Source organism: Myotis daubentonii, chromosome 6 (assembly GCF_963259705.1).
Source record: "Myotis daubentonii chromosome 6, mMyoDau2.1, whole genome shotgun sequence".
NCBI classification, from domain to species: Eukaryota; Metazoa; Chordata; class Mammalia; order Chiroptera; family Vespertilionidae; genus Myotis; species Myotis daubentonii.
The window spans coordinates 30,454,864-30,467,772 of NC_081845.1; the positions used below are offsets into that span (position 1 = coordinate 30,454,864).

A 12,909-nucleotide genomic window follows, 5' to 3' on the forward strand; every position below is an offset into this window, starting at 1 on the left:
CAGCCACAAGCCAGGCTAATGGCTGCAAGTGCAGCAGTGGTGGTGGGAGCCTCTCCTGCTGTGACGGGTTAGGCCTGCTCCCCGAGGGCTCCTGGACTGTCAGAGAGATGTCTGACTGCCAGCTTAGGCCAGATCACCCAGGGAGTGGGCCTAAGATGGCAGGTGGACATCCCCCGAGGGCTCCCGGACAGCCAGAGGGATGTCTGATTGCCAGCTTAGGCTCAATCCCCCGGTGGTCATAATGACATTTATATGTGGATATAAAATTTTTATGAGGACATGGAACATCCAACCTTGACTTGAACAGAGTTTTGGAGAGAACTCATGGAAAGCTGGGAAAGTGAATTAGTGACACAGTGTGGAGGTCACTGCATTCCAAGAGAAGCAATGTGGATGTTTTTTGCAGGCAGCCAAACACTTCAGGAGGTTTTTAGTAAGTAAGTGCTGAGATGAGGTCTCTGACATTCCAGAAAGTCATATAAATGGAATCATGGTGTGCAGCTTTTGTGTCTGGCTTCTTTCACTTAGCAGAATGCACCGGGGATTTCATCCATGTTCTTTCATCTATTGGTAGTTTATTTCCATTGCTCAGTATTCCATTATATGCATGTACCACAGTTCAGCTTTTACCAGTGGATGACTTTTGGGTTATTATCAGTTTTTGAGCATTATGAATAAAGCTGCTATAAACAGTTGCATTTGGGTTTTGTGTGGACACATTTCCATTTCTCTCTAGTAAAATGATTGCTGGATTGTATCTTAAGTGCATGGTTAATGTTAAAAATAGCCAAGCTGTTTTTTAAAATGGCTGTACCATTTTCCACTCCTACTTACAATGTATGAGAGTTGCAGATACTCTACAGTCTCACCAGCATTTGATGTAGTCATTTTTAAAGCCATTCTAATAAGTAGTGATATATCATTGTGGTTTGAATTTATGTTTCTCTGATGATTAATGATGCTTAGCATCTTTTTATGTGCTTATTTGCCATCCATATATCTTCTGTGATAATGTGTCTGTTTAAATCTTTTACCTATTTTTTTTAAAAGAATGTGTTTATTGATGTATAAAAAGATAACTGTTCATTATAAATTCAGAGAATGTGGAAAAATACAAATAAGAAAGTAAACCACCTTAAATTGAATATTAAAATAACCATTTTTAATATTGAGTTAACAAGCAAATAGAAGGACAGATGGATGGATGGTGGTGAATGGATGGATGTGTGTATGGACAATTAGAAAACATACATAAATGAGATATCACATGTTGCTAAATTTTTTTGGAGGGGCACACTGACTCCATCTGCTGCTTTAAAAAAAATTATCTCTTTATTGTTGAAAGTATTACATATATCACCAAACTCCCATTGACCACTTTTAGCCTGCCCCCACCCTCCACTCCAGGCCTTCACCATCCTATTGCCTGTGTCCATGAGTTATGCATATATGCATTCAAATTCTTTGGTTGATTTCTTCCCACCAACTCACCCTCCCCCACCTTCCCTCTGAGATCCTGGCCTGTTCCATGCTTCTATGTCTCTAGATCCATTTGTTCATCAGTTTATTTTGTTCATTAGATTCCACATATGAGTGAGATCATGTGAGACTTGTCTTTTTCTGACTGGCTTATTTCGCTTAGCATATTATTCTCCAGGTCCCTCCATGTTGTCTCAAAGGTTAAGATAACCTTTTCACTGCTGCATAGTATTCCATGGTATAAATGTGCCATAGCCTTTTTATCCACTGATCTACTGATGGGCACTTAGGCTGTTTCCAAATCTTAGTTATTGTAAATTGTGCTGCTATGAACATAGGGGTGAACACATTCTTTCTGATTGGTGTTTCCAGTTTATTAGGATATATTCCTAGAAGTGGGATCACTGGGTCAAATGGCAGATCCATATTTAATTTTTTGAGGAAACTCCTTACTGTTTTCCATAATGGTTGCACCAGTCTGCATTCCCACCAGCAGTGTACTAGGGTTTCCTTTCCTCACATCCTCTCTAGAACTTGTCATTCGTTGATTTGTTGATGGTGGCCATTCTAACAGGTGTGAGGCGATACCTCATTGTCTTTTAATTTGCATCTCTCTGATGATCAGTGACTGAGCATTTTTTCATGTTTCTTGGCCATCAGTATGTTGGCTTTGGAGAAGTATCTATTTATGTCCTTTGCCCATTTTTTAATTGGGTTGTTTGTCTTCCTTTTGTTAAGTTGTATGAGTTCCTTATATATTTTGGATATTAACCCTTTATGAGATGTATCATTGCCCAATATGTTCTCCCATACAGTGTGCTCCCTTTTCATTTTATTGATGGTTTCTTTTGCTCTGCAGAAGCTTTTTTATTTTGATGTAGTCCCATTTGTTTATTTTCTCCTTAGTTTCCTTTGCCCTAGGAGATGTATCCACAAACATATTGCTACAACAGATGTCTCTGATTTTGCTGCCTATGGTTTCTTCCAGGATTTTTATGGTTTCACAATTACATTTAAATCTTTTATCCATTTTGAGTTTATTCTTGCATATAGTGTAAGTTGGTGGTCTAGTTTCATTTTTTTGCATGCATCTGTCCAATTTTCCCAACACCACTTATTGAAGAGACTGTCCTTATTCCATTGCATGTTTTTGCCTCCTTTTTCAAATATTAATTGAGCATAATGGCTTGGGCCAATTTCTGGGCTCTCTGTTCTGTTCTATTGATCTATATGCCTGTTCTTGTGCCAGTACCAGGCTGTTTTGAATACAGTGGTTTTGTAGTATAATTGATATCTGGTATTGTGATCCCTCCAACTTTGCTCTTCTTTCTCAAGATTGCTGTAGCTATTCGGGGTCTTTTTTGGTTTCATATAAATTTTTTGGAGTATTTGTTCTAGATCTGTGAAATATGCTGTTGGTATTTTAATAGGGATTGCATTGAATCTGTAGATTGCTTTGGATAGTATGGACATTTTAATGATGGTAATTTTACCAATCCATGAACATGGTATATTCTTACATTTGTTTATATATCTTCCTCTATCTCTCTTTTCAATGTCCTGTAGTTTTCTGAGTGCAAGTTTTTAATCCCCTTGGTTAAGTTTATTCCTACGTATCTTAATTTTTTTGTTGTTGCAATGGTAAATGGGATTATTTGTTTGTTTCTGTTTCTGAAAATTCATTATTAGTGTATAAAAACACCATCAATTTCTAGGTGTTAATTTTGTATCCTGTTACATTGCTGAATTCCTGTATTAAATCAAATAGTTTTTTTGGTGGAGTCTTTAGAGTTTTCTATGTACAATATCATGTCATCTTTGAATAATGAGAGTTTACGTCCTCCTTTCCAATTTGAATGCCTTGTATTTCTCTTCTTGTCTGAGTACTGTGGCTAGGACTTCCAGTACTATCTACACCAGGGGTGGGCAAACTTTTTGACTCGAGGGCCACAATTGGTTCTTAAACTGGACCGGAGGGCCGGAACAAAAGCATGGATGGAGTATTTGTGTTTACTAATATAAATTCAAAGTAAACATCATTACATAAAAGGGTACGGTCTTTTTTTTTTTTTTGGTTTTATTCATTTCAAACGGGCTGGATCCAGCCTGTGGGCCGTAGTTTGCCCACGGCTGATCTACACTAATAAAAGAGAAAAATGCAAATTTACCATACCTTCATGACGCCCACCAGCCAATCAGGAGTGAGTATTCAAATTAACCCAAACACAGGTGCCGAGCGGCCAGGGGCGGGGCAGGACACAGGTGTTCCACACTGCCCCAGCCACTCTGGGCCACTGGGCAGCATGGGAAGGCGGAAAGGCAGCTCTGGGCCGGAGTGAAGGTGGTGCCAGCAGCCAGAGGAAGGAAGGCCCATTCTTGCATGAATCTTCATGCGTCGGGCCTCTAGTGTTGAATAAGAGTGGTGAAAGCAGACATCCTGTCTTATTCCTGTTCTTAGGGGAAATGCTTTTAGTTTTTGCCCATTGAATATGATGTTGGATGCAGGTTTGTCATATATGCCCTTTATTATATTGAGATATGATCCCTCTATTCCCACTTTGCTGAGAGTTTTGATCAGAAGAAATGGGTTGTTGGATTTTGTCAAATGCTTTTTCTATGCCTATTAATATTATGTGATTGTTGTCCTCCAATTTGTTTATGTGATATGTCATATTTATTGATTTGCAAATATTGAACCAGCGTTGCATCCCTGGAATAAATTCCACTTGGTCATGATTTATGACCTTTTTAATCTATTACTGGATCCTATTTGCTAATATTTTGTTGAGGATTTTAGTATCTATGATCATCAGGGATATTGGCCTGTAATTCTTTCTTTGTAGTGTCTTTATCTGGTTTTGGAATTAGGATAATGCTGGCCTTATAAAAAGAGCATGGAAGTATTTCTTCTCTTAGACTTTTTTGAATAGTTTGAGGAGTATAGGTGTTAGTTCTTCTTTGAATGTTTGATAAAATGCCCCTGCGAAGCCATCCATACCTGGGCTTTTGTTTGCTGGGAGTTTTTTGATTACTGCTTCTATTTCATCAGTTATTACTAGCCTATTCAGGCTTTATGATTCTTCCTGATTCAGTTTTGGGAGATTGTATTTTTCTAGGAATTTGTCCATTTCATCCACATTGTCCAGCTTGTTGGCATATAGTTATTCATAGTATTTTCTTACAGTCCTTTGTATTTCTTTGGTGTCAGTTGTTATTTCACCACTTTCATTTCTGATTTTACTTATTTGGGTCCTCTCTCTTTGTTTCTTGATGAGTGTACTAATAGTTTATCAATCTTGTTTATCTTTTCAAAGAACCATCTCTTGGTTTCATTGATATTTTTTTTGTCTCTATGTCATTGACTTATGCTCTAATCTTTATTATTTCCTTCCTTCTACTTACTCCAGGTTTTTCTTATTGTTCTCTTTGTAATTCTTTAAGTTGTAGAGTTAAATAGTTATTATTACTTTTTCTTGTTTTTTGAGGCAGGCTTGTAGTGCTATGAACTTCCCTCTCAGAACTACTTTTGCTGTGTCCCAGAGATTTGGGGTTGTTGTGTGTTCATTTCCATTTGTTTCCAGGAAGTTTTTTATTTCTTTATTGATCTCATTGGTACCCCATTCATTGTTTAATAACATGCTATTTAGCCTCTATGTGTTTGCGTGTTTTTACGGTAGTTGATTTCTAATTTCATTCCATTGTGATCTGAGGTGCTGTTTGATATGATTTCAGTCTTCTTGGACTTGTGGAGACTTGTTTTGTGTCCTACCTAACATGTGGTCTATCTTTGTGAATGACACATGTGCACTTGAGAAGAATGTATATTCTGCTGCTTTGGGGTGACATGTTCTGTAAATGTCAATTAAATCCATCTGATCCAGTGTGTCATTTAGAGTCACTATTTCCTTCTTAATTTTTTTTTTTTGGAAGATCTATCCAGTGAAGTCAGCAGGACGTTAAAGACTCCTACTATGACTGTATTGTTGTCGATTTCTCCCTTAAAGTCCTCTAGAAGATTTTTAAAAATATATTTATGTTCTCCTATATTGGGTGCATATATGTTTATCAGGGCTATATACTCTTGTTGAGTCAATCCCTTTAGTATTATGTGGTGACCTTTGTTGTCTCTTGTGATGGCCTTCATTTTGAAGTCTATTTTGTCAGACATGAGTATTGCTACCCCAGCTTTTTTTCCATTTCTATTTGCATGGAAAATATTTTTCCACACCCATATTTTCATCACATGTGTCTTGTTCTGAAGAGGGTCTCTTGGAGACAGCATATGATTGGATAATGTTTTTGTATCAATTCAGCTACCATATGTCTTTTGACTGGAGTATTTAACTCACTTACATTTAAGGTTTTTATTGATAGGTACTTCTTTATTGCCATTTTAATTCTGTGTACTTATTTTTCTATCTTTGTCTATTTTTTCTTCTCATTATACCAGTCCCTTTAGCATTTCTTTCAGTGCTAGTTTGGTGGTGATAAGCTCCTTTTCCTTTTAAAAATTTATTTTTGTCCTGGGAAGCCCTTTATTTCACCATCTATTTTGAATGATAGCCTTGCTGGATATATTAATATTGGTTTTAGATCCTGGTTTTTCATTACCCTGAAAGGCCATTCCCTCTGGCTTGTAGAGCTTCTGATGAGAAATCAATGTACATGCTTATGGGAGCTCCTATGTAGGTAACAAATTGCTTTTCTCTTGCTGCCTTTAAGATTCTCTCTTTGTCTTTACTTTTTGGCATTTTAATTATGATGTGTCTGGGCATGGACCTGTTTGGGTTCTTCTTGCTTGGGTCTCTCTGTGCCTTCTGCACTTATGTGACCTTTTCTTTCACCAGGTTAGGGAAGTTTTCTGCCATTATTTCTTCAAACATGTTCTCTATTCCTTGTTCACTTTCTTCTCCTTCTGGCATAACTATTATGTGAATCTTGTTACAGTTCAGGCTGTCTCACAACTCCCTTAACACATTGTGGACGGATCATGAGAATTCTCGCTTCATATTACACAGTGTTATACAAAGTGTCATACTTTAAAAAGATATTAGCTTGTAAGAACATGTAATAAATAACTTCAAAAATGCAATGGGTATTTAATTTTAAAGCGTGCCTTTAACATTTATGTAAAATGTTTTTTTGTACTCGTTCAATAGAAACTTATCTGGCCACTGGATAAAGCTAGCAATAAAACTACTGGTCCACAATGTATTAAGCTGTCCTCCTGTTTTTAATTGTTTTTCTTTTTGGTTCTCTGATTGAGTGATTTTTTTCTATCCTATCTTCTAATTCACTGATCTAATCCTCAGCTTCCCCTAATCTGCTGTGTAATCCTCCAATGTGTTCTTTATTAGTGTTATGTCATTTTTTATTTCCAACCGGTCTTTCATAGTTGCTATATCTTTTCTCATGCTGTTGAGCTTCTTTGACATTATTCTAAACTCTACATCTGATAAATTTCTCCATTTTGTTTAGCTCTTCTTCTGGAGAATTCTTTTGTTCTTTTATTTGTTTTTGTGTTTTTTTTTTTTCTCCCCATTTTGGCTGCCTGTTTGCCTTTCTATCTATGTATTAGGCAGATCTGCTGTTATTCCCAATCTCTAGTGCAGGACAATGTCAAATGCTGTTTCTGACTGTCCCTGATTCCCCTGTTTGGAGCTATCAATAATCCACAATTTGTGCTCCCTCTGCTGGGTCTAGGTGCCTTTGGAAAGGACCAAGTTGTGTGCCAGGGTCTGCTTTTCCTAGCCCCAGCTCCAGAAGGAGATCAGGCAAAGATTTAAAGCCTCCAGAGATCGTCCTCTGCCTGTAGTCTGATTTTTATCAGCTTTGATTTGCGTCAGGCTATTGACCACAGGGTGGGGTGAGAGATCTTCCAAGAGGGTGTGGCAACTGCCTTTTTCCCAGGCAACAACAACCTGGATAGCAAAGGTCTTCCAGAGAAAGATGTGTTCGCAGTATGAGGGAATGACTCAGCCTAGGAAACCGGGGTGGCTGCCCTTTGAGCTCCAAACCCAGAGCCTCCAACCCTGGAATTTCCTCGCTCAGCTCCAGTCCACTCTGCCCTCCCTCTGTCAGAGCCCAAGGTGAGTGGCTGCACACGAAATTTTGTTTATTGGCCCTTTTAGAGGGTGCCTACATTTCCAGTAGTCTCTCCCTGGCAGACAGCAGCCCTCCTGCTTTTCTCAGCCAGATGTTATGTGGGCACCATTCTTAGTTCTGTTGCTCTGGGTGGGGAACCCAGCTTGGGGTTTAGACCCCAGAGTCCTCAGTGGGAATCCCCCACAGCTGAGATATCCCTCTGGCACTTCAGCTGCTGTCTGTGAAAGCCAGGCCAGCCCTTTTGTGCCTCTGCACTTCCTAGCAATCTCTATGCAGTCTCCACTTTCCTTCTTGGTTATCTCTCAATTAGTCCTCAGTTGATTTTTCAGGGTGGTTCTTTTGTATTTTAGTTGTATTTCCTGGGAGAGTGTCAGTGTAGTGCCCACTTACTCCACTGCCATTTTTAATCTCCTCTCTAGCTGTGGCTTGTTTAAGAGATTTTAGCAAAGTCTGTCACAGGTGCTAATTAAAAAAAATATGATATAGTTTATATACCCTTAAAAAATATGATATAGTTTATATACTTTAACCGTTTAAAGCAGAGGTGGTGAACATCTGGCCCATGGGCCTTATAAGGCCCACAGAATCTTTTGGTCTAGCCCTGCCAAGGAATTAGGGGTGAGTTAATTAAATGTTTGACCAAATATAGCAGGCTGAATTTTAAGTTGATAATTTTGTGTGGCCTGTGAAGGATATTATAAATATCCATATAGCCCTTGGCAGAAAAAGGTTCCCCACCCCTGGTAAAGTGTGCAATTAAGTAGACTTTAGTATATATTTACCATGTTGTAAAAACATCACCATACTCTTAATTTTTGTACATTTTATAACCACTAAATGAAACCCACCACTTATTAGCAGTCACTCTCCACTGCTTCCACCCCCAGTCATAGTCAACAGCTAATTGACTTTCTCTCCCTATGGATTTATCTTTTTTGGCAATATTTCATATAAATGAAATTGCACAATATGGGGCATTTTGTATCTGTCTTCTTTCACTTGGCATAATGTTTTCAAGGTTCATCCATGTTGTAGCATTTATTGATACTTCATACCTTTTTATGGCTGAATAATATTTTCTGTATGAATATAATATATTTTGTTTATCAATTCCCCTCTCAGTTGATAGATATTTGGGTTGATTGTATCATTTGGCCATTATAAATAATACTGCTATAAATATTTGTGTACAAATTTTTGAGTGGACATATGTTTTCAGTTCTCTTGAGTTTAAATACCTGGGAGTAATTTCGTTTGTATACATTTAAAAATTAGGTTGTTTGTTTTCTTATTACAGAGTTTTGATGTCTATAAAGTTTTAAAGGTTGATACAGTGTGTGTATCTCTTAAATCATGAAACTCCAGAGTAGTTCTTTGTAGATTAAATGAATGGCATATAAAAGCTTGATAATCCAATGTCTTCCAAGAATAATAATATTAAATCAACTTAAAGAACCAATTTGTATTCATCTGAATTGTTTAAAATATATAAAATTAGCTCTTTAAGTTATTTTTATTTTGTCTTAAAAGTTTCTTCGGGTGCTACTTCTAGATTCACTTAGTCACTCATTGTGTACATATTTATTAGTATTGCCTTTGTGTCATTCATCATACGAAGGTATTGAAATAAAACATATGGAGAATAACATACAATTATGAGTTATAAAAATGTAGTCATACTTATTTTGTGATATGGATGTGATTTTTGTTGAGTTATACCTCTCTCCCTCTTCTTCCTCTCACAATTCACATTATCCCTCCATTATGGATTATTCAAGACACACATGAATAAATCCCCCAATTCCGTTAGGTGCTTGAAGAAATTGAGGTCCTTTGAAGCTGTCTGCTGATTTTCTCTTTAGTGTGTCATAATGAGGCCTGTCACACTGTAAGTAATGGAGACTTGCCCATCTTGTTCCTTGCAGCATTGCTGACAGACAGAATGCCTTGGAGGCTGAGCTGAGGGCAGTGGAGGCCTCTCGCAGGGACCTGGAGAATTTCTTAAAGTGGCTACAAGAAGCAGAAACCACAGTGAATGTGCTTGCAGATGCCTCTCAGCGGGAGAATGCTCTTCAGGACACTGTCTTGGCCAAGGAGCTCACACAGCAGATGCAGGCAAGTGCCCAGAAAAATGTGACCAGTGCTTGTTTACCATTAAGATTTATTACCATTCAGAAGTGAGGTTGTCACCTTATTCTGTTATGGCATCCATGCTCTCCTGTGAATAATTGGTTTTTGCAAATAAGATCTGTAAAATACACTTACTTAATAATTGGGGAAAACACTTTTTTTATGGAAGTAATAATTGTTTATTTAGACTTCTAGACTCATAGCTATTCTGTTTTCTATCATTTCAAGCCCTATTACAGTTAGCCTTATTGAATCTTACATTATAAGAACATTTCCTCTTAATATGAGTTGTTTCATTCTCTATTTATTATAAATACTTAATATAAAAGCTGTAAAGGCTCTATGGCTTAGTTTACAACTAAGAACATTGGGCTTGGAGGTATTACTTTTATGTCTTTGGCTTGATAAATATGATATATTCAGTCTCAGGTTCAAGTTTTCCTTCTACACAAAATGTGGTAATACAAAATCTTTCCTTTAAAAAAGATTATGACGGATCTTATGAAGCACATCTGCATCCCTTTTCTATCCTCAAATACAAGTGAATCAGTGTCCTTGAACTCCCATTTTCTTTTTGTAGAATAACTTATTCTTGTCAATCGCAGGCCATCTCACCTAGAACTTGCTTAAAAATCTGCTTTGATGGAGAAGTCTCCTTGCTATTTTATATTTTAACCTGGTGGCAATGAGGAGAAGTCATTAGAGGATATTAAGCAATAGAGTGATGCAATGGGATTTGTATTTTATAGGAATCTAGCTGAGGAGGAATGGGCCTGAACTGGGCAAGACTGAGCAGAGCAGTCTGTTAGGATTTCTTATAGCCAACTGCTCAGAGGTGATAATGACTAGGAATAGGCAATAGCAGGGGGAATACACCTAATGACTTGCTAGTAAGGGTCCACTAAGGGAAGGGGAAGGGGTAGAGACACAGAAGCTTGCCAGGTGGTATTAGAGCCTGAGATTAGGAATGCAGGAAAATAAAACGCCAGGGCAGCAGTGCAAGGTGACGGGATGGGACGTTTCATTTCGACTGTGTTGAAGTGAGGCGTTTGTGTAACATCCAGGAGGAGATGCCTGGTATGCACTTGTCACTATGGAGCTGCATTCAGATGGGAGACTTTGGCCAAAGACTCAGAGAAACTTTTTGTTGTTGTTTTTGAATGAATGTCTATTACTGACTTCCCACTCTATCTATTAATTCAAATGCATTTATTCATGATTTTCATGCCCACATTCTAACACATTATCATTTTAATTTTTTTTTTTTTAAATGTGAGCTTTACCTTTTACCAGTGCCAATGAGCCTAGCTGCTCTGATTCTCTCCTGGGTAAAAGCATGCTGCCTTGCTACTTTTCTGGGTGGTGTTATAACAGGTGGCTTGTTTTGTTCTCTAACAATATGTGTTTGGAATTATTATTTTTTCATCTCTGTAGTCTCTTTCAGCCTAATTTTCATCCTCTTGTTTGATAGGTTCAGACTTTGATCAAATCTTCCCCTGTACCCAGCTCCATACCCGGCATCGTGTTTTGGGGGAGATATATATACCTGTACCATGGAAACTTCCCCTGTTGGGTTATGAGCAGAAATTACAACTTCATATTTTTTGATAATAGTTTTGTTGACATATAATTCATATTCCATACATTTGTCCGTTTAAATTTGATTGTTTTTAGCGTACTCACAATTATGCAATCATCATTGAAATCAAATTAGACCATTTTCATCACTTCTGAGAGGAACCCTATACCCCTTAGCTATCAGTCTCTCATTTGCAGCTTCCTAATTCCCCAGCCCTAAATAATCAATAATCTAATTTCTGTTTCTATATATTTGCTGAATAACTATTTTTAACTGAGTATTTTTAACTGGCTGCTCTCATCAACTGACTACTTCTCTTCGGATTTTGCCTTTGTGTAGCTATTTTGATATTGTTAGCCTCTCCAGAAGGAGGCAGTATAGGTTCTCAGTATAGACATACATGGGAAAACACAATACACAAGCAGAAGGCTACCAAGACACTGTTGATAAACACAACTCTCTCTGACCAGTAATGGACTCTAAATCAGGCGAAAATCAAAGACCGAGAAGGCAAAAGAAGTAAAACATACTTTAAATATTGTGTTTCCTTTAAAAAATCATAATAGTAGAGAAAGAGGAAAAGGCAACATTTCCCGCGTTACTAGTTTGAGCAGGACACTGATAATGAGAAACGTCTGGGTCCTATTTTTGGCTGTGCCCTTTGACTCAGTCATTTAATCATTCTGGGTTATTTTTGCTGATTTCCTAAAAGTGCTTTCCCCCCACTGGATACTTATAGTGGTCTTTGAGCTGCAATTTGAGAAAATGCATCTCAAGTTGTACACATGCCTATGAAAGTCAGAAATTCTGTACTTGGTTTTTACATCATATAATCACGTCGTCTATTTCTTACTCATTAAACTGAAACAGCTTTATGACATGAAGTGAGATCATGAAGGTGCTATCAGGAAATGTGGTCATTTGGAATGTTCAGTGGTCAGTTACAGACTTTTATGTTTTATTAACTTTGCTGTTAAATTAGAAGAGTCCTAACCTAACATTAGAATTGGATTTTGAATGGCTTTCGTCCTAGGTAGCATCTGCGACTCTGCTTTTAGGTAAAGCCACAGACCCCCCCTGCAGGTATTTTTGTTTTGTTTTGTTTTAGATGATCTTGTTCTGAGACCTGTCGCGAGGTGATTTATTAGCACTGAATGGAGAGGCTGATATCATTAGAGTTAGGTACCTTCTGCTCTTCTCAAGATTTATAACAGAGTCTATTCACTCATCGCACAGAGCACGGCCAGAGCTGCGTTTAGTCCGGTGGTGAATGCATCCCTCTTTACAGTGAGAGAGTGAATGCTACTTGATCTCTTAATACAAACCCGCTAGGAGGCATGCACCGCGGTGGTGATGTGTTGAATCTCTGTTCCCAGGGGGTGTCTGCCTCGTATCTGCAGCTTTAATGTTTCACTTAATATCCTTTTTGGCTACTGAGCGCGCTCCTCTCCAGCAGCAGGCAGCATTTGGCTGCTCAACTTGCTTCGTTTCCTGGCCATGCCCGGCTGAGCAAGTACTGGCTGGGAGCATCTGCTGGGGGGCTTTCTGGGTGGCGTCTGCATACGTTTTTTAAATTGAGAAGAAGTTGAAGGCATAGCAGCCTCCTTTTGCCAAGA

General features: G+C 38.1%; 1 protein-coding gene across 7 annotated transcripts in view; it reads left to right on the forward strand.

The window, feature by feature from the left end:
• Positions 1-12,909, forward strand: part of UTRN (utrophin) — a 446,319-nt gene that overhangs the window by 228,527 nt on the left and 204,883 nt on the right. For all 7 annotated transcript variants that reach the window (XM_059700586.1, XM_059700589.1, XM_059700588.1 and 4 more), the window contains one exon: positions 9,510-9,699. In XM_059700586.1, the coding sequence (XP_059556569.1) occupies positions 9,510-9,699 (190 nt within the window). The remainder of the gene's footprint in view (positions 1-9,509; positions 9,700-12,909) is intronic.